The following is a 21,263-nucleotide window of genomic DNA, read 5'->3' on the forward strand; positions in this document are numbered from 1 at the left end:
GGCCAAAGTGAAGAAATTATCAAACTGGATTTAGCTCAGGCTTACCTGCAAATGGAAGTAAAGGAAGGGTTGAGAAAATTCCTCTCCATCAACATTGAAAAAGGCTTGTTCCAGTATAACCGACTAGTATTTGTAGTGGCATCCATCCTGGAAGTCTGGCAGAGGAAAATAGGTCAAGCTGTAGGTGTTCCTTAGACGACATTGTCACCAGATCCAGTGATGAGGATCATTTGAAGAATCTGGCACAAGTTTTCAAAAGGTTGGAGGAATATGGATTACAGGTGAATCCAGACAAATGTGAGGTCTTCGAGGAAGTAGTTACATATTGTGGACGCATCACAGATGCTGAAGGACTGTGCTTAAGACACTGGAGAAAGTTGAAGCCATGACAGAGGTTTGTTCAATCACTGAGTTTGTTAATTATTACCATAAATTCTTGCCAAACCTGGCAACAGTTGTACCCAGTTGCTTCAGAAAGGGAAATGCTGGAAATGGACTACAGCTGTTAATATATTCAATGTAGCACAAATTAGCATACTTCCTATTTAGTCAGGCAATACTGAAACAAGAAACAAGCAAAAACATAACTTTAGCAGAGGTATATGAAGCTACCTTAAAAGACTGGAAGACAGAACCAGTGTAGAGCTTAAAGCTATTCTTCCACTAGAGGAATGAAATCATAATTGTTCAAGGTTGTCTGATGTGGAGAATTTGTGCCATCATTCCTACAAAACTACAGGCAAGGGTCCTGGAGGAATTGCATGCAGGGCACATGGATGTAGTCAATATAAAGACATTGGCTTGAGGATCTGTCTAGTGGCCAAGTATTGATCAACAAATTGAACAGTTAGCTAAGGACTGTTTTGGCTGTCAGAGGGTGCAAAATATGCATCACTTGCATCCGATGAAGTGAGCTGTAGCTCATGAAAGCTTATGCTCAAATAAATTTGTTAGTCTCTAAGGTGCCACACATACTCCTTTTCTTTTTGTGAATACAGACTAACACAGCTGCTACTCTGAAACCTATCCTTAGTTGTGTGAACTGAGGGCAGCAAAACCGTACCTGGCATACCCCAATGGAGGGACTCATCCTCAACGGAACAGCACTTGCTAGGCAGGAGATATGGGTTTAGAGTGTCCCGATTTTATAGGGACAATCCTCATTTTGGTGTCTTTTTCTTTTATTGGTTCCTATTACCCTCCACACCCTGTCCCGATTTTGCACACTTGCTCTCTGGTCACCGTATATAGGTCCCAAAGCCCAAGTGAGTTGAAAGAGAGAGAGTGGGAACAGGCATTTGTACTGGATGGTGTGGGTCCTGGACACCATTTGCTCTTTTCTCTCTCCATGATATAATAACAGACTAACACGGCTGCTACTCTGAAACCTATAATAAGAGCTGAAATCACTGATACCTAGGTCTAAGTATTAGACCTACTTTGGGACAGTGTCTCCATTGCAGGAGCCTGTCCAGTGTACACCAGCAGTGAAGCTCCCCCACAACAGCTGAAATCATTGAGAGCTGTTAAATGTGGGGGGGGAGGCCTGAAGACATCTTGATGAGTGGGCAGCTGGCAGAGAGGTGTGACCAGCAGGGCGGCTGGTGGAGAGGCATGGCAAGCAGCCAGCAGAGAAGCTGGTGGAGAGGGCCAGAGCAGAGCCCTGGCAATCAGCCGTTGGGGCGAGGAATGAGTACCCGAGCAATGCAGCAGGTGCCTCCTTACCCCTCCTCCCACCTTCCACACAGGGTGGGAGGTGAACTCTGCAGATGAACCTCTGAACTTTGGGGCTGCACTGGCCAAGGACAGCAACTGTGAGTGGGGTACAGAGAAGGACGGACAGGTTAAAGGGACTTTTGGGTTGCTGGACTTAAGACCCTGAGGGGAAAAGAACACTGCCCAACTTACTTGGGGGTGGGTCTTTTGCTCATGGCTTGTGTTTATGAGCCCTATTGTGGTGATTTCCCAAATTAATACTGAGTTAATTCCCTCCTTTTATTAAAAGCTTTTGCTACACTCAGACTCTGTGCTTGCAAGAGGGGAAGTATTGCCTCTTAGAGGTGCCCAGGGGGTGGTGTGTAATTGTCCCAGGTCACTGTGTGGTGGCTTGTGCTGGTTTTGTGTTAGGTACTGAACTCGGCCCTAGTTGCTGCTGGCCCCACCTGGCGGATGGGTTACCTTGTGCTTGAATTTACAGAGTGACCACAAATGGGTTCCTGGTACTATCCAAGCTCAGAAAGGATCTTATTCTTATGCCATCATGCGCCTCCCCCAGCTCCCCCTTGCCTAGGGTTACCATATTTCAACAATCAAAAAAGAGGAGAGGGGGGGAAGAGCCCTGCCCCCATCCACTCCCTCCAATTTCCCACCCCCTGACTGCCCCCCTCAGAACCCCCAACCCCCCCTGCTCCTTGTCCCCTGACTGCCCCCTCCTGAGACCCCCCACAACTGCCCCCTTAGGACCCTACCCCCTACCTGTCCCCTGACTGCCCCAACCCTTATCCACACCCCCACCCCCAGACAGACCCCCAGGACTCCCACGCCCATCCAACCATTCCCCGCCCCCTGACAGGACCTCCAGAACTCCCAACCCATCTAACCCCCTCTGCTCCCTGTCCCCTCTCCACACCCCCACCCCGACAACCCCCCCCAGAATTCCTGACCCATCCAATCCCCCCTCTCCCCTGCCTGCCCCAACCCCTCTCCACACCCCTGCTCCCTGATAGCCCCCCTGACAGCCGCAGAGCACGGCAAGGGGGGAGCCCGGAGGTGCATTGGGGCCGCTGCCTGCATGCATCTGCTGCAGCCTGCAGGAGTGCCCCCTCGGGGGGGGGGAGCACCAGGCCGTAGCCTGGGCAGGAGAGGCGAGGGGCGCGGCTGCTCCCTGCCAGTGGCACTGCCGCCTTTGCAGGGCTGCTGCCCCCCTGCACCACGCAGACTCTTCCATGGCTGGGCTCGCCGCCCCCGCAAGCTGACGCTCTGGCTCTCCAGTGCCTCCAGAAGGCAGCTCCTCCCTGCTGAGCCAGGGCACTGCTTTTTGGCACCCTCAACCACTTGGCGCCCTAGGCAACCGCCTAGTTCACCTAGAGGTTGCACCGGCCCTGGCCCCATTTTTTCCTGCCCTGCACTGCCCTCGTATTGCTCCCATTCCATCCCTCCCCCAAAGTCCCCGTCCCCTTTCTACCCCCTCCCCCAAGTCCCCGCCTCTGCCCCACCTCTTCTCCACTTCCTCCCCTGAGCATGCCGCATCCCCAGTCCTCCCGGAAAGTCCTAAGCACCGCCAAACAGCTGTTTGCAGGGGGGCAGGAAATGCTTGGAGGGAGGGGAAAGAGCGGGGACACAGTGCACGCGGGAGGGAAAGGGGGGAGCTTGGCTGCCGGTGGGTGCGGAGCACCAGCTAATTTTTCACCGTAGGTGCTCCAGCCCCAGAGCATCCACAGAGTTGGCGCCTCTGCCTGTGCACTAAGACAGTGGTTCTCAATCAGGGGTCCGGGGCCCCTTGGGGGGGGCCTCAAGCAGGTTTCAGGGGATCCACTAAGCAGGACCAGGGTAGACTCACTGGGGCTCAGGGCAGAAAGCTAAAGTCCTGCTGCATGGGGCTGAACCTTGGGGATCTGAGCCCTGCCACCAGGGGCTGAAGCCAAAACAACTTAGTTTTGTGGAGTCCCCTGTGGCATGGGGCTCCAGGCAATTGCACTGCTTGCTATCCCCTAACAGTGGCCCTGGCTTCTATAAACAGAAAACCAGCTGTTGTGGCTCAGGTGGGCTGTGGAGTTTTCTGAGGGTGGGGGGGCCCTCAGAAAGAGGTTTGAGAACCCCTGCACTAAGCTAAAAGTCCCCTCCCTACCTGTGCACATGGTAATGCCTGGGCTCCTGATCATACAAGATGAGGGTTGGAAGAGACCTCAGGAGGTCGCCTAGTCTAACCCCCTGCACAAAGCAGGACCAACACCAATTAAATTATCCCAGCCAGGGCCTTAAATACCTCTAAGGATGCAGATTCCACTACCTCCATAGGTAACCCATTCCAGTGCTTCACCATCCTCCTAGTGAAATAGTGTTTCCTCATATCCAGCCTAGATTTCCCCCAGCAACTTGAGACCATTGCTCCTTGTGCTGTCAGCTGCTACCACTGAAAACAGCTGAGCTCCATCCTCTTTGGACTCCCCCTTCAGTTAGCTGAAAGTTGCTATCAAATCCCCCCCCCCACCCCCCTATTCTTCTCTTCTGCAGACTAAATAACCCCTGTTCCCGCAGCTTCTCCTCATAAGTCATGTGCTCCAGCTCCCTAATCATTTTTGTTACCCTCCGCTGGACTCTTTCCAATTTTCCCACATCCTTCTGGTAGTGTGGGGCCCAAAACTGGACGCAGTACTGCAGGTGTGGCCTCACCAATGCCGAATAGAGGGGAACCATCACTTCCCTCCATCTGCAGGCAATGCTCCTCCTGATCTTGGATACTGGTGGCTGGTGCTAATGCAAATATTAACTTTACCGGCAGGGGATAAATGAGACAGTGGCGAGAGGCCCACGTGCCTCCGAGAGCAGTTCCTACCCTGCCTCTGAGCCCTGCGTGGCCACAGGGAGCGCGCGGGCCATACACCACCCACAGGCAGCACGGGCAAAGCCTCGGACTACAGTTCCCAGCAGGCAGTGGGGCATGGAAAGGACTACAGTTCCCAGCACGCCGAGTATTGCATGCTGGGAGTTGTAGTTTCCGCGTCTGACACCCCCCGATTGGCAGAGGAAGGTGTGTTGCATGCCGGGAGCTGCAGTCACGAGGTGGCCCTGAGGCGCAGTGCCTAATCCAATTCCCTCCGACTGTTCGGTTCCCACCAGCGTCTCGGCTCTTTCCCCTCTCTGAGCGCCAGCGCCGCCGCTGGCGCGCCCAGGCCGAATCCGAGATGGCTCCCGGAAGCTCGGGGCGGCACTCTAGCTGCTGCCACTGCGTCTCTATAGCCAGGGAGGGACGCTCTAGCCGCATCCTCCTTGATTTTTGCGCAATACCCCATCACGGGAGACACTCCGGCAGCGGGTCCGAGTTTCTCTATGGTCCCCGTGGGGGCGCACGCTGGCCGCTGCGCGGCGCCTCCACCTCCTTCTGGCTAGGCTCCGCCAGGGGACGCTCTAGCCATGGCTTTATCTGTTCCCGCACGGGGGGCGCTCTAGCCGGGACTCGGTGGCCAGGGAGGCCGGTTTTGCTGAGGCGATGGAGCTGGCGCTGGGGCTGGAATTCGAGGATTCAATGTTCGCGCAGAGCAGGGACAGGGGCCGGGGCGGCGGCGGCGCGGCCTACAGCGCCAAGCGCTGCGAGCCTCAGGTGAGGGTGTCCTCTGCCCCCGGGCCGGGCCCACGAGAAGGGGGAGGCTGGGCTGGGGGCACTGTCGGGGGGCTGGGTGCGAAACACTGGGCTGGGGGGGCACGGTAGTATGGGCAGTGGGGGTTGGGCTGGGGGCACTGGGTTGGGGGTGTACCGTTGTATGGGCAGTGGGGGTTGGGCTGGGGGGCACTGTCGGCAGGCTGGGCTGGGAAACACTGGGCTGGGGGGGACGGTAGTATAGGCAGTGGGGGTTGGGCTGGGGGGGCACGGTAGTATGGGCAGTGGGGGCTGGGCTGGGGGCACTGTCGGGGGGCTGGGCTGGGGGGGCACCGTTGTATGGGCAACGGGGGCTGGACCGGTGGAGCACTGCTAGGGGGTTGGGGAACACGGCTGGGGGCACCGCTGTATGGGCAGTGGGGGCTGGGCTGGGGGGCACTGGGTTGGGGGTGTACCGTTGTATGGGCAGTGGGGGTTGGGCTGGGGGGCACTGTCGGCAGGCTGGACTGGGGGGGCACGGTAGTATGGGCAGTGGGGGTTGGGCTGGGGGCACTGGGTTGGGGGTGTACCGTTGTATGGGCAGTGGGGGTTGGGCTGGGGGGCACTGTCGGCAGGCTGGGCTGGGGGGGCACGGTAGTATGGGCAGTGGGGGTTGGGCTGGGGGGGCACGGTAGTATGGGCAGTGGGGGCTGCGCTTGGGGGCACTGTTGGGGGGCTGGGCTGGGGGGGCACGGTAGTATGGGCAGTGGGGGTTGGGCTGGGGGGCACGGTAGTATGGGCAGTGGGGGTTGGGCTGGGGGCACTGGGTTGGGGGTGTACCGTTGTATGGGCAGTGGGGGTTGGGCTGGGGGGCACTGTCGGCAGGCTGGGCTGGGAAACACTGGGCTGGGGGGGCACGGTAGTATGGGCAGTGGGGGTTGGGCTGGGGGGGCACGGTAGTATGGGCAGTGGGGGCTGGGCTGGGGGCACTGTCGGGGGGCTGGGCGGGGGGGGCACCGTTGTATGGGCAACGGGGGCTGGACCGGTGGAGCACTGCTAGGGGGTTGGGGAACACGGCTGGGGGCACCGCTGTATGGGCAGTGGGGGCTGGGCTGGGGGGCACTGGGTTGGGGGTGTACCGTTGTATGGGCAGTGGGGGTTGGGCTGGGGGGCACTGGGTTGGGGGTGTACCGTTGTATGGGCAGTGGGGGCTGGGCTGGGGGGCACTGGGTTGGGGGTGTACCGTTGTATGGGCAGTGGGGGTTGGGCTGGGGGGCACTGGGTTGGGGGTGTACCGTTGTATGGGCAGTGGGGGTTGGGCTGGGGGGCACTGTCGGCAGGCTGGGCTGGGGGGGCACGGTAGTATGGGCAGTGGGGGTTGGGCTGGGGGGCACTGTCGGCAGGCTGGGCTGGGGGGGGCACGGTAGTATGGGCAGTGGGGGTTGGGCTGGGGGGGCACGGTAGTATGGGCAGTGGGGGCTGGGCTGGGGGCACTGTCGGGGGGCTGGGCTGGGGGGGCACCGTTGTATGGGCAACGGGGGCTGGACCGGTGGAGCACTGCTAGGGGGTTGGGGAACACGGCTGGGGGCACCGCTGTATGGGCAGTGGGGGCTGGGCTGGGGGGCACTGGGTTGGGGGTGTACCGTTGTATGGGCAGTGGGGGTGGGCTGGGGGGCACTGGGTTGGGGGTGTACCGTTGTATGGGCAGTGGGGGCTGGGCTGGGGGGCACTGGGTTGGGGGTGTACCGTTGTATGGGCAGTGGGGGTTGGGCTGGGGGGCACTGGGTTGGGGGTGTACCGTTGTATGGGCAGTGGGGGTTGGGCTGGGGGGCACTGTCGGCAGGCTGGGCTGGGGGGGCACGGTAGTATGGGCAGTGGGGGTTGGGCTGGGGGGGCACGGTAGTATGGGCAGTGGGGGCTGCGCTTGGGGGCACTGTTGGGGGGCTGGGCTGGGGGGGCACCGTTGTATGGGCAACGGGGGTTGGACCGGTGGAGCACTGCTAGGGGGTTGGGGAACACGGCTGGGGGCACCGCTGTATGGGCAGTGGGGGCTGGGCTGGGGGGCACTGTTGTATGGGCAAGGGGGGCTAGGCCGGTGGAGCACTATTAGCGGGTTGGGGAACATGGCTGAGGGGCTTTGTTGGTTGGGCGGGGGGACACTGTTGTATGGGCAGTGGGGGTCCGTGTTATGGTTGCCACCTGTCTGGGGTTTATCCAGACAGTCAAGTTTTTGGCGTCTGGGTGCCATGCAGGGTTGCTAGGTATCCGGTTTTTGACCGGAAAGTCCAGTTGAAAAGGGGACCTGGCAGTGTCCAGTCAGATGTACTGAGTGGACACCAACAGTCCAGTTACTGCAGGACAGGGGGAGGCACCAGATCATTAACTTGCACCAGCTCCTACTCAGCAGAGGGAGCCCAGCTGGGGGGAGGGATGTGGAAATGTCCAATGAGCAACAGGATGGGGGTTTAGGGGAAGACGCAGAGCAGGGCCTGCAGGGTCTGGTTAACAGCAATTAGAAAGGTGGCAGTCTTAAGGACTGTTGTACAGGCAGTGGGGGCTGAGCTGGGGAGCACTGTTGGGGTGGTAAAGTGTGTGGGGGCTGGGTCAGGTGAACTGTTGGGGGGGTTGGATTGAGGGACACTGTTGTATGGGTAGTGGGGGGGGCATTGTGGGAAGGAGCTGTGCCAGGGCACTGTTGGAGGAGGTGAGGTTCTTGCAGTGCCAGAGCTGTGCCTAGTCTAAGTGAGAGCAGAATAGAGCTTGCAGTGTTCACCCATGTGCATTAGACCTGTATCCATTTCTTAGATTGTAAACTCTTTGGGGCTGGGGCTTTTTGCTCTGTGTTCATACAGCACTTAACACTATGGGGTCCTGGTCCATGACTGAGGCTTCTATGGTAATACAAATAATAATCCATACAGTTTTTCACGGTTTCCAAATGGTAAAATGAGTGCTGACAGCAGATAGTCCATCTTGGCTTTGAGAGTAGTCTTTACAGTGTTTCTGAGTTTAGGTCATTTGTCTACTCTAACATAAATATATAGCAGCATGTACATTTAAAACACACACACTCCTCCAGTCTCCACCCACACCCTACCAAACCAAAACTCTCCATTGAACACATCCTGAGGAGAGGATGAGAGAGAGAATGAACCACACATGGCAAATGTTAGTTATGGTGATTAAGGCAGTACTGGAAGATGCTCAGATATTATGGTGATGAGGCTAGTATAAGAATCTGTCAAATAGAATAGTCATGCTGCTCTGGCACTTCAGAAGGAGGAGAACTTTGTGAAAACTTTTCAGCAGCATGTCTCTAATTTTTTTTTTTTTTTAAAGAAAGGACTGTGAATGCAACATTAAGATTGAGAAAACCAAGAATGTGAATCAGGAAATTGAAAAGTTTAGATTTCTACTCTATTTGTTGACTATACACTTCAGCCTGCCAGTACTTGGGTATGCAGTAAAACAGTGGTTCTCAACAAGGAGTCTGGGGCCCCCTAGGGGGTTGCGAGCAGGTTTTGGGGGTCCGCCAAGCAGGGCCAGAATTAGACTCGCTGGGGCCTAGGTTAGAAAGGCGAAGACCCACTGCCTGGGGCTGAAGCCCCGAGGCCTGCCATCAGGGACTGAAGCCTGAGCCATGTAGTTTTATGGTGGCCCCTGTTACATAGGGCCCCAAGCAACTGCCCTGCTTGCTATTCCCTAATGCCGGCCCTGTTTTTCATATGCAGCAAAGCGGTTGTTGTGGCACTAGTGGGCCATGGAGTTTTTATTGCATGTTGGGAGGGGTCCTCGGAAAGAAATAGGTTGAGAACCGCTGCTATAAAATATATAGTCTGTGTAACATACCTGAGATAAATTGCTGTTGAAACCTTAACTTTTTAATTTCCTTATTTTTTAGATTTCTGATTCGCAATCTTAACTTTATAGTACCATAAATGTTTGCATTTAATGCAGTATTATATTTACCCATTATGGTGAACTTGTTTGTGAACTTGGTGTGATAGCTTCTAAATCAGGGATGGGCAAACTTTTTGGCCTGAGGGCCACATCTGGAAATAGAAATTGTATGGTGGGCCATGAATGCTCACAAAATTGGGGTTGGCGTGCGGGAGGAGGTGAGGGCTCTGGTTGGGGGTGCAGGCTGTGGAGTGGCGCTGGAGATGACGGGTTGGGCGTGTAGGAGGGTGCTCCGGGCTGCGATTGAGGGGTTTGGAGAGCAGGAGGGGGATCAGGGCTGGGGCAGGGAGTTGGGGTATGGGGAGAGGCTCAGGTGTGCAGGCTCCAAGTGGCGCTTACCTCAAGTGGCTCCCAGAAGCAGTGGCATGTCTCTTCTCTGGCTCCTACGCGGAGGAGTGGCCAAGCAGCTCTGCACACTGCCCCATCTGCAGGCACCGCCCCTGCAGCTCCCATTGGAGCGCCAAAGGGGGCCATTGGAGTGTGTAGGAGTAAGACAGTGCCATGCCACAGCTTCCAGGAGCCGCGTGGTGCAGCACCCGACCCAGCACCCCAGCTGGAGCGCTGGAGTAGGGCCAAGCCACGTGGTGCAGCCCCCGACCCAATGTCCTGGCTGGAGCACCAGAGCGGGGCAAGCTCGAGACCCCACTCCTCAGCAGGAGCTTGCGGCCTGGCCTAAAATGGCTCGCAGGCCATTTCCTGCCCATGGGCCATAATTTGCTCACCCCTGTTCTAAATATAATGGCTGCATTGGCCCTCATGCTGTCTCCCCACTTACAAATCTACTGCTGTGTAGTCTCATCCTGAAATACTGTACTCAGTCCTGACACTAGTAGTTTGTTGTTGTAAACTGCTTAATAGCCAAGTTAAAAATCATAACTTCAATTTCCACAATACACTTGAATATTTTTCTTTGTGTTTACAGTGGTTTTGTGGGGAAGCAAACAGCGAGGACGATGTAGAAATTCTAACTGCCAAAAAATTCAGAGCGGATTTGGCATACAGACAACAAGAGTTTCAGGTATTTTTATGGTTCTAATACTTTCTGCAAAACAGGGATATGAGTCAGATTGAAATCTTGGATTATTGACGCTTTCTGCATCAACAGCTTAAATGTTTGTCCTGTAGTTCTTAAAGGGAACCTCAAGTAGATAAAGCTCAAAACTTGAAATATAGCGGATTCCACTTAAACAGACTAGGTCCAAATGAAAAATGGTTTCTGTGATCAAATACATTTTGTAAAGCTTTATTCTATAACTCAGTTGATAAATCTATTTCTACAGATGTTTTCTGATACTCAGACCTTCCTTGCTCTCTTTTAACTTTTTATTCTTTTCCCAACTGAGTACATGATCCTTTCATGTGCTGAGCAAACCTCATTTACGTCAGTGATAGTTGAGATTTTTCATCAACCTGAAGGATTGTGTTTAACACTTTTTATATTCATCATCCTTATTAGTCTTTATACATAATAAAGAAGTTCACCATTTCTCTCCACACCCCCTCCAAAAAACCAGCTCATGCCCAATTTTTCAAAGTACTTGGCGGGTCACCTTAAACAAAATAGGTTGTTGATTTGATCTTTGAATTCTTATCCATTCAGATTATAGCTGTAATTGTGGTACATATTTAAATTATAACTTTTGATCTTTTTCTTTTAGATCTGCTTAGTCCTATATCCTGTTGCTTTTCATTTTAACTTTTATTTTTGCAAACATCCTACTAGAAAGCCCTGTATGAGTACTCAAGCTGCTTGCTGCTGTTACCTTCCAGTAACGTTGCAATGAGAAGAGATGTCCAAGAGGGCCAGGCTCGGTGTTTAGGTCACTTAGGAAGGCACAAGGAGGCTCTGGATATTGCAGAAAAACTGGTTAGTTATGCAGTCCTTTTCCCCCTGCCCCCCACAACACCTACACACCCACCCTACCATGATTAGTACTTTTTTTTTTTTTAAATACATAACTGTTTTCTGGAAGAATTTTCTTCTCCTGTAAAATAACTCCTTTATGTGAGCTCAGTGCAAAGAATGTTTGGTAAAGGGAGAGTGGTTGTCACTAATGTATGTATTTGTTCTTTACAAATTAAAACGCTTTGCCACAAAAGTGTTGGTGGTAATGCTAGAGAGGAGTAGAATCTTGGTCTTCTGGCCAGGATTAATGTAATGAAGAAAGGGAGTAAATGAATAGTCCATATCTTTTCACCATAAGTGACACCCCCAATTTGAACACCCCTCTTACTCCCAAGCATTCGCTACCAACCCCTCCCACACGCCTCCAAAAACCTTACCCCAAGCAGAGTTCTGTTCCTGTAAAAGGAGAAGTTCCAGAGACTTCATGAAGTCCCCTAGGGATTTTGCTTTTGCTGTTGTTTTATGTGGAAGACACTAAGATACTTTGTCAATGGGTGGCAGTATAAAACTATAAAAAAGATAAGTGGTGATAAAATTCAAAGATTATACTGTCAGATTGGGATAAGGCACCACTTAGGGGACTGCATTCTTTGAATCTACTGTGGCTGATTGCACATCGTTATATCAGATTATCTTTAAAATTTAACAATTTGGATAATTAATTTTGGAAATCATAAGCAGAGAGAGGGATTTGTGCATCACTGGAAAAATATCCTCCTGAATAATGATGACTCCATCCATTCTACTGTGTTTAATCTGTAATAATTTGTTTCTAGAGAAATGGGGCAACTAACACAGATCATTTAACAACTGTCCTCAACCTGCAGTTTGCCATTTACTGTCGCCTGAAAAATATGGAGAAAAAGATCACATGCCTACAGCAACTGATTTCCTTACATCCTTTTAACCCATGGAACTGGAAGCTACTTGCTGAGGCTTATATGAACTTTTTACAGACTCTGCCTCCATCATTCATTTCAGAAACGAAACTTGTTCAATGCAAAGATTGTACTGCAAATGACCAAGTTTTCCAAACCTCACTAGGACTGTTTGGAAAAGAAACGAACCTTCAATGTCACAAAACGCACCGCGGGAGAGAAGACGTTTGTTCAACATGTTCTACAAAAACAATCAGAGACAGCTCAGTATCTTACATCGATAGCCACATGGTAGAGGGTTCCCTCCATATCACAGAAGAATGTGAAACACGGGACAAAATGAAACATGCTACCTTTGAGTTCTGGGGACAGGAATCATTGAAAGATGTTTTGATAAAGGCATGTGCTTCCTTTGTTAGAACAAGGTAACTAAGCATATAACTAAAGGGAAAACTTTAACTACCCTTAGTCCAAAAAGATTTTATTTTAAAAATGTAGTATTCCTAAACCTCAATATCAAAATTTGACATTGTCAATTTAAATATTTCCCTCATTGTTGCAAATACATACACACACACACACACACATTGTACTATTGCAAGAGTAACAGAAAATAAAACTGACCAGTCTGATTTCACTCTGCAATCTGAGTTAAATGCAAAAAGCAAACCACTCTTCTGAATGGATGAAATGTAAATTAATTCAATTTTTTTTAATTCTTTGCCTTAATACCCTAAAATGGTGGTGTATATTCTCAATGGTCTTTTTAAAAATGATTTTATATGGAAAGCTTCCCATACTTACACTACTAATACTGTGCTATTTCAGTTGTTGTGCTGCTCTTAGTTTTGGAATCCATGGTACAGCAACAACTTAAGCAATGGAGAGGGATAGCTGACTTCCTTCCTGGTGATACAGCCTGTCTTATTTCCTTGCAGCTTAGATAGAATTATTTTTATAATTCACCAGTTTGCACAATGGATGAAGTTGAAAAATAAATTCTGTGACTGTTGACTGAAGAGAAAACACTGAATTGCATAACTGTTTCTCTTCTCCCTTTCTTCCCACCCAACAACCAAAACCCAACCAAAAACATAATCTTTGACAAAAATGAATTAGAAATGAGCTCTTATGAATTTCTGTCCTTGCCTCTAAGAAATCCAAGATTTTCATAAATCATTGAATATGTTAGTCATCCTGTGAAATTTTAAAATGTTTAGTGTACACCTCAGAACGGGTGAGGTATAACTGTCCCTCAAAAGGGGGGGGAGAGATGTTCCTATGAATTTCACCCCCCAGTGAATAAGGTTCTGTACTAAAACTGTTGGTGAGGTGTAATATCTTTTATTGGACTAACTTCTGCTGGTGAAAGCTTGTCTATAAATGCACTAAAAGCATTATGTCGAGGCTTGCAGCACTTCCTCTGAAATGGGTACATTTGTAAAAGACTTTAGAGCCACATCTGAGGACTGGTTTGTGTGGAGATGAGTATGAGATTCTTTAGAATCTAAGGTACCTTTTTGCCTTAAAACTGAAGTTTCTCTCTCTCTCGCTCTCCTGTTTACAATGATAGTCATCTCTATATGCAGTAAGATGCTGCTTTCTTGTTAAGTCTGAAATCAGATATTGAGCACAGGATGAACGCTGAAGCTGGGTATCTCATATCAAACCATGGTGTATCTCCTATCACGGTGCTGAGTACGATATAACCTGCATAGATGTGTACAGATTTCTCCTTTCTCCACTTCCCTGGTTAAAAATCCCCAAAAAACCAGTTTGTTTTAAAACAATTCTTAAAAAGTCTTGATTTCATGTTGTCTAATATTTTTACAGTCAGCACTTCTCTGAATTGGCTGCATATTTTCACTGAGACTTTCTACTTTCAGGCTTTTACTTCAGATTACACAGTTGCAACAGTCATCCTTTGCTCTGGAGAAGAATGTAAAGGTTCAGCAGGAAATTGAAGACAAAGTAAAAGGTTTTGGTTTAAAGGAAGAATCCTTGCTATTGATTACTGAGGTGAGTGTACCATTTCGTTGTGAAACGAGTTCATAGACACTGTCTTATATTGACAGGTTTCAGAGTAGCAGCCATGTTAGTCTGTATTCGCAAAAAGAAAAGGAGTACTTGTGGCACCTTAGAGACTAACAAATTTATTAGAGCTTATGCTCTAATACATTTGTTAGTCTCTAAGGTGCCACAAGTACTCCTTTTCTTTTTGTCTTATATTGATCCACTTAGTTTGCAGAGATTTGTCTAATCTCTGGGGCAAATGTTCTGGGGGAGGGGCATTATGTAAGCTCTGACTCTTCAGATTTATATTTGTAGGTACTCTGAAGAGGTGCCTGTTGTTTTGGGGTATTCCGTTTTTTTGCTTTGATTAGGACACTGTTTCATTTTAAGAAAAATGTGTGCACGGAGAGAAAATTATAAACGTACAACAAACTGAGAACACATGGAGTCTTATTAAACACTCCAATTTCTTATTAGTTTTTCAGAAAGACAAACTGAAACTTCCGTGCAATAATTATTTTAACAGTATTAATTTTTGTTGTCTTATTATGAGTACTAGGTTCTATACTAGTTTTAGAGGGTTCCATAAGAGTGGGAATATATTCCATATCTGAGTTCATTGAGGCTGCATGTTTGTAATCTCTAAAATGGATTTTGTGGTGTTGAGCTCATGACACATAGGCACCTATATACTTGAACTCAAGGAGAATCTCTTTTTGCTGTCACTAGTAGGGCTTTATACTTTTTATTTAATCGGCCACTAAAAGGCAAGTCCATTGCAAGCTGACATATTAGAGCAGGACTGATTCCATCCAGTAGAGGGCAGTAGTATGCAGATTATCTAGTACATTACAAAGAAATCTGGGAAAGGAAATGACTCCCTTCTCATGCATTTCTTGGTATAATGCCTGCCTTCCTGGGAAATCAAAATATTGCTGCTGCTGTCATGTGTGAATTACTTGAATTTATATTTGGCAATGAGGTTTCTCACTTTCATCCTGTGAGCAAAAACCCCAACATCAGCGCACAGCCAAGACCAACTGAGAGGAGTTTTGCAGCTATGACACATGGGCCTTCAGTGTCCCATTTTTGTTGCACAATGCAGTAGGTGAACAGTTTGAGCACGAGTTGGAACTGTTAGCTCGGTTGTATTATTAGTGTTCCTAGGTGTAAGTGTGTGTTTATTTACTGTAGACAAATGGTTCTCAAAGCTAGTCCACTGCTCGTTCAGGGAAAGCCCCTGGCTCATCGGATCAGTTTGTTTACCTGCTGCGCCCGCAGGTTTGGCCGATCGCGGCTCCAACTGGCCGCGGTTCGCCGCTCCAGGACAATGGGGGCTGCGGGAACCGGCGCAGGCCAAGGGACGTGCTGGCTGCCCTTCCCGCAGCCCCCATTGGCCTGGAGCGGCGAACCGTGGCCAGTGGGAGCCATGATTGGCCGAACCTGTGGACGTGGCAGGTAAACAAACCGGTCCGGCGCACCAGGGGCTTTCCCTGAACAAGCGGAGGACTGGCTTTGAGAACCACTGCTATAGACTGTATTATTTTCCCTGCTGGTAATTTTTTGGGTTTTTTTTCTTCCCCCTTTTTATTTCACCTGCAGGTTATGGGAGAGGATCTCATTCCAGAAAAACTGAAAGAGAATGTTCAGGGGGAGAGAAAATCTGTAGGCCCTTCAGCACTGACATCCTTGGTAACTACATCAGCTATAGAATTTGAAGGCAAATGGTTCAAAAAGCTCCAAGACAGTTTGTCACTTTAACCGACAATTCTGCCCAGATACTTTATGATGGAATATATATAACTTACAGGCTATTGTTGTATTTATTTTTTTATCCTCTCTACCTCTAATGATGATGGAATAAAGTTCATATTACTTTATTTTTAAAATAACGTGATTGTATATCTTTTAAGAACATATATTGGCTGCATTTATAATCATCAGTCTCCTTGCATACTTGTAGGCTTTTTCTTTCTGTGCTACAAATTTCCAATAGAAGTGACAGATCTGGTTTAAAACTGGGCCACGGCAAGTGACATTATCAGCCTTCAAAGGCATATTGCAACACAAACATCACAAAGTTTACTTCTTGGGCACACCTCACCTATGATTTCTTTGCAGCTCTGATGTCCTTAGGGGAATCTCACCACAATATCTAGCCTGAAATTTATTCAGTATTTGGTTTTATCTTGCTGTATTTAGAGCTGTAGAATTAGCAGTTTCTTATTTTAAAATCTGGTGGGTGTGTTTTTAAAATTAGTATTGCTTTATAAGTAGAGATATTTCTACTATTCAAATTCAGTTAGCTGGGAACCTTAATATATTAAGTTGTATTCAGAACATTTTCAAGAAGGAGCAACTCTGTGACTTTCGAAAAATGTAATGCTAAAATGTCCATTCTAGTCTGCACAGTGAGTCTCTCTTCAAGGCTAATGGGTTCTCTGTGCAAGTGTAGAACTCACTATACATCCCCACTTTTGCTTGTGCAGAGGGCTCAGAGTAATAAGTTTCTGAGGCTATACATACTGGAGAGAACTTAGTCCGATTGTACCCTTTGTGAAATTGTGCAAGAGAAAAATGCATTGTTCATCCTACTGCAAACCAGTTCTCTCATCTGTACATATTTTTCACGTTATACCTTCAATTTATAATGAATCCAGACACCTGTTTGCTGTAGGTTTTTAAAAGCAGTGAAATTACATGGTTTGGACTTGTTCTGCGCTTTGTAAAAGGCAGCGATCTTTGTTTGGTTTTCTCTGTTCAACATAGTTTGCATTCCAGGCAACCAAGGTGTGCTCTTAATTTTTAAAAAAAAATTATTCCCTACTCCTCCTCAAACATGAAATGTATTCTGTTCTCATTAATGTTTCATTAACTGTTACCAAATCAAAATATACTCTTTCAGCATGATTTTGTCTTCTTGGGGATTTTCCTTATCTTGTGCTTGCCTTTCTTTTCAATGTACTAAAGAATGCTGAAGCTCTTAAAAACAAATACACTGGACTGTAATCCCCTACTCAAAAACACGCTTCTCTGCTAATTTTAAATGGAGTTTAAAACAATTGTTCAGCATTGTTATGTAATGCTCAGTAATCATTTGTGTTCAGTAAAAGTTAAGTATTGGACTTCTTGAGGGGGAAAAAAAATTGCCTCCCTGTCGTATCAAATTATTTATGGTGGTTTTGTAACTTAATGTTAAACCACATCCTGGACAGCTTAGTTGTTTAGCAAGTATACTTAATACACTTAAATATAACCAAGTATTCCTTTTTAGTCGTGTGTTCTAAAAGTAAAGAACACTTTATTGGGCTCTTTTAAAGAGGACACTGAATAAACTGATGCTTACACACAACTATATGTACTTCCTAGACTTTCAGTTTCTACTTTTGGATAGGAAGATTTATGGAAAGCTAGTTATAATGGTTCTGAAGTGATTGTTGCATGGGAGCACACTAAATATATGCTATTTAATACTGTAAGCATTTGAATGCAGTAATTCTGGTTTTTGGCAGACATAACCAGCTGTTCACTGCCACAGTTAACAGAGTTGGAGTGGAGTCTCATGGTGGTGTTTACATGAGGCCTTTCTCCTCAAGCAAATGTAAAGTGGTGTGTCATGATCTTTCTCGGGCTTTGCTGAAAGTTGGGACACTTCTGCAGCTGCTTGTAATTACATGTGCTGTTGATCATTGGCCAGTTTAGCGTGTGGGAGCCTGTTTAGGATTTTTGGCTTAATTTTTTTCTGAAATTGTGAACTACTTTCCATCAGAACAGAAATGACATTCACTTGACATTCAAGCTCAGCTCTTATATAAATTAATGTGAGCTGCACCCATTAATGCCAGGGCTGAATTTGACCCTTATACTCTATCCAAAGTGGACCTCCCACATTATTATCCGTTTATCTCCAATCTACACTGCCTCTAAAGTTTTGGAGAACTCAGCTGCACAAAGTATCCCCCACTACCATATTGGATCAATTTCATATAGTTTAGTTTAGTTTTAATATTTGCACAGCATTGAGACTGCTTTTGGGGATTTCATTGGGCTATGAATGACTAGGTCAAATCTCAAGAGTTGGCTTTATGCTGAGGAGCTATCAGTTGCTTAGGTCTATAAAATATTAGGACCAGCAAAATGTTTTGTGATGATTTGTATAACTGGGGCTGGGAGTAGCAGTTGCTTTTTTTTTTTTTGAAAACTAGAGCTGGTACTAGGATAGCTATGCTTTTTATTACTGGCTGTCTGTTTTAGCTAGTGGGCACTATTGTTGGTGGATCATCTTGAGACATGTCTTGGGAATTTCCAGCACACCATTAAATTGGCTTGAAACTTTATGCCAGTGAATTCCTCATCAAAGAAGAAGCTATATCCCTGGTGTTCAGCTTTAAAAATTTCACTAAAGCACAGTGCAAGTCATAATGTTACTTTGCTGCAATTTGGCATGAACAGATGACTGAATAGGTAAATCGTCCACCTGGTAGTGAAACTCTGCGCTACAAAATATTTTTAAAGGACCAAAATGTGGGCCCTCTGATTAAATATACTGGCTAGTCAGCAGCTCCCTTTATCACAGTGCTCTCATTTAAAAAGGGTCTTTTATGGACTGCAACCATAAATGTTGGCTGGCAAGTTTGTGTGATATTCTAGTCCTGTGGGCATCATTAACAACAATCCACTCTCCTGGTTAGCTGTGTGCAGCCTATGATTCTGCAGTCCCCAAGCTATGATTTCACAGTAACAAGGAAAATTGTTTATCAGTTTGGTTACCAGGAAAAGCTCCCAAACCATGCTCCAGCTCCTCAGAAAATCCTGTAAATATACAGGCCTCATAAAGGGTGAAGTAAGTTCTAGAGTAGAAGGACTTCTATTATGTACCCCCTATAACTAGCCTCCTGCTGTCTCAGCCGATTTCTGCTGTACCAAAAAAGATATGCAGGACCCAAGTCAGTAAAAGATTAACTTATAAAACTTTCTACTTTGAGTTGGAAGTGGAACTAAATGTAAAGCCACTATGAGCTTTAGAGACCTACGCCTAGAGTGTACGCTTGTTGAGCTAGGGCTTGTCTTCAAGTATTTACGCAGTCCCTAGTGCTGACTGGGTCTTTTAGGTAATATAAATACTAGAACACAGGTGCAATAAGCTCTCTCTGGCAACTGCATTGACACTAACTGAATTACAAAGCTGGCACTACCAAAATATTTTATTGACCCCTTTGGCACATCTCTATTAAAAATATGAACAGAATGCGTTAGTACCCCAAGTAAGCCAATAGGCCATATGGGTTTAATAGATGTCAGTGGAAATAAAATCTAATTTTTCATTTAGTTTTGGTTATGACTATATAGAAACAAGTTATGCTATTGGAAAAGATAGTAGAAGGCGCACAAGTTAAGAGGAAAGGAATAAGCAAAACATTGCTCACAAAGGGAACTTAATGGAGGTCTCTCAAATCTGTTTTGCAAAGAGAATAGGTCATGGTTGTCCTGATGGCTATTCGTAAATAACAGAACAAGGTGTCAATGAAAATCAAATAAAAACAGATGCCACAAAATGTTTTTGCAATTTTATTCAATGGCTTATCAACACAGTTCTGTGCTCTAGTCATTATCATAGATGTTAGTGGTGGAAACGGCCAAGATGGTTGGAGACCCTCCTCCTGCTAGTGCAGGACTGTTCCCTGCAGTACATTTTCTAGTGTTTTGTCCATTTTACTAGATAATAAGGGGCTTCTCAAGGGAGATTGTTCTACAGCCTAACACAACTCATTGTCAGGGAAAATTTTCTGATCACTCCCTTTCCTTGCACCACCTCAAACAATTCCATTTTTTCCTTGGTGTTTATAATCTGCAACTGCTTGAGATCTTACTGCAAAAATCTATTGCCTAGTGTTACTTCTGGGGGAATTCTGCACTTCTGTACATGCGCAGAATTATTGTCCTCTGTAGATTTTTTTTTTTTTCTCCCCAGAAAATAGATTCTGCCAGAGACACTGCAGTTACACCTTTTGCTCACCGGTAGCTGCTGTGGCGCCAGAAGTGAGGGCAGCTGGCTCTGGGCTGGAGCAGCCAGCCTCAGAGAGGGAGAAGGAGAGGCTGTGTTCCTCACAGCACCCTGCCTACGGGGTCAGGTGAGGGGATATGGGGGGGGGAGAAATGGGCACCTGGGTCTGCTGGGGGGTTCAGAAGGGCTGGGGGGGACAGATTGGGGAAGGGGCATGGGAGCTAGTGGGGTAACAGCATTGAGCCAATGGCTGAATGGGAGTTGGGATGCAGGGCCTCATGAGAATGTGTAAGTGGGGATGCAGGGCTTTATGGGGACAGGATGGAGGGGAGTAGTTGAGAGGTGATGCAGGGGTGAGGAGGGGTGGCTGAGTGGGGATGCAGGACATATGGATTCGGGGCAGATGTGCCTGAATGGGAAAGGCTGGGGGTCAGTCAGGGTCTGCATGGGGGAGGCTCCCCAACTCCCTTAAATCTCTCCCTCCCCCTACCCCCAAAAAACAGAAAACATTCCATACTTCTCCCACCCACACTCAACAACGTTCCGGGTTCACTCCCAGGCTCCTGCCCAGCAATTACTTCCCTCTCCCTCAGCTCCTCCGTTACCCGACTCCCCACAAGCCTTTGCACTGCTTCTGAGGGATGCAGGAAAGTCTGTATTGTAGTATAAATGAATTATTACTCAAAGTCCTGTATTCATATGCCTAGTAAGGAATCTATTTGTCAAAAAACATTTCCTGAATCTTTTGTTGTCTGTATTGTTAGACATACTTGAGACAGGTATTTTAAAATAAATTACCAAAATAATTGAAACTGGCATGATTTTATTGTTATTTTGACTAATAAAATATGCAGAATTTTAAAATATTGTGTGCAGAATTTTAAAAAAAATTTTGCACAAATTTCCCCCTGGATTTACTAGTGTTCTGGAATACATAGGGAGTTAAATAGAATGTCCTTTATGTATGTTGACTGAATTTCCTTATGATTGTTTTATGCCTCCCTCACAGTTATGGAAACTTCCTCATTTCCAAGGATCCTTTCAAATATAGGATATGCCATTTTGGGGCATGATCTCTAGAGGTGCTTAACACCTGTACTGGCCATTAACTTTAATCAGAGTTACAGACACACAGCATCTCTAGGAGCAGACCCTTTTTTGTTTTGAAAACTCTGACTGCCAATTGCTGTCTATTTCATTATCTTC

General features: G+C 47.5%; 1 protein-coding gene and 1 long non-coding RNA gene across 4 annotated transcripts in view; one reads left to right on the plus strand and one right to left on the minus strand.

The window, feature by feature from the left end:
- The window catches only part of LOC122458600, a 58,253-nt gene extending 57,356 nt beyond the window's left edge, over nt 1-897 (minus strand). The window contains exons 1-2 of the long non-coding RNA XR_006278666.1: nt 613-897; nt 46-155 (exon numbers count right to left, since the gene is read on the minus strand). This is a non-coding gene — a long non-coding RNA (uncharacterized LOC122458600). The remainder of the gene's footprint in view (nt 1-45; nt 156-612) is intronic.
- Nucleotides 898-4,822: 3,925 nt separating this feature from the next.
- C2H8orf76 (chromosome 2 C8orf76 homolog) lies at nt 4,823-20,184 on the plus strand. 3 transcript variants are annotated; one of them, XM_038390823.2, is made up of 7 exons: nt 5,042-5,320; nt 10,179-10,274; nt 10,980-11,123; nt 11,939-12,465; nt 13,927-14,059; nt 15,656-15,745; nt 20,025-20,184. In XM_038390823.2, exons 1-7 carry the CDS (start codon nt 5,210-5,212, stop codon nt 20,073-20,075), a joined length of 1,152 nt encoding a protein of 383 aa, XP_038246751.1. In that variant the 5' UTR covers nt 5,042-5,209; the 3' UTR covers nt 20,076-20,184. The 3 variants fall into 3 exon arrangements, with proteins under 3 accessions (XP_038246750.1, XP_038246751.1, XP_038246752.1); XM_038390822.2 differs by lacking the exon at nt 20,025-20,184 and having other exon boundaries at nt 4,823-5,320; nt 15,656-16,963; XM_038390824.2 differs by lacking the exon at nt 20,025-20,184 and having other exon boundaries at nt 11,990-12,465; nt 15,656-16,963.
- The last annotated feature ends 1,079 nt before the right edge of the window (nt 20,185-21,263 follow it).

Source organism: Dermochelys coriacea, chromosome 2 (genome assembly GCF_009764565.3).
Source record: "Dermochelys coriacea isolate rDerCor1 chromosome 2, rDerCor1.pri.v4, whole genome shotgun sequence".
Classification (NCBI taxonomy): Eukaryota; Metazoa; Chordata; order Testudines; family Dermochelyidae; genus Dermochelys; species Dermochelys coriacea.

Excerpts from the sequence above, each read along its gene's own strand:
- C2H8orf76 (XM_038390822.2), top strand. The coding sequence starts at position 5,210 with ATGGAGCTGGCGCTGGGGCTGGAATTCGAGGATTCAATGTTCGCGCAG. Across the intron at positions 11,124-11,938 it reads TGGATATTGCAGAAAAACTG|AGAAATGGGGCAACTAACAC; the intron begins GTTAGTTATGCA and ends ATTTGTTTCTAG. Across the intron at positions 12,466-13,926 it reads GCTTCCTTTGTTAGAACAAG|GCTTTTACTTCAGATTACAC; the intron begins GTAACTAAGCAT and ends TTCTACTTTCAG.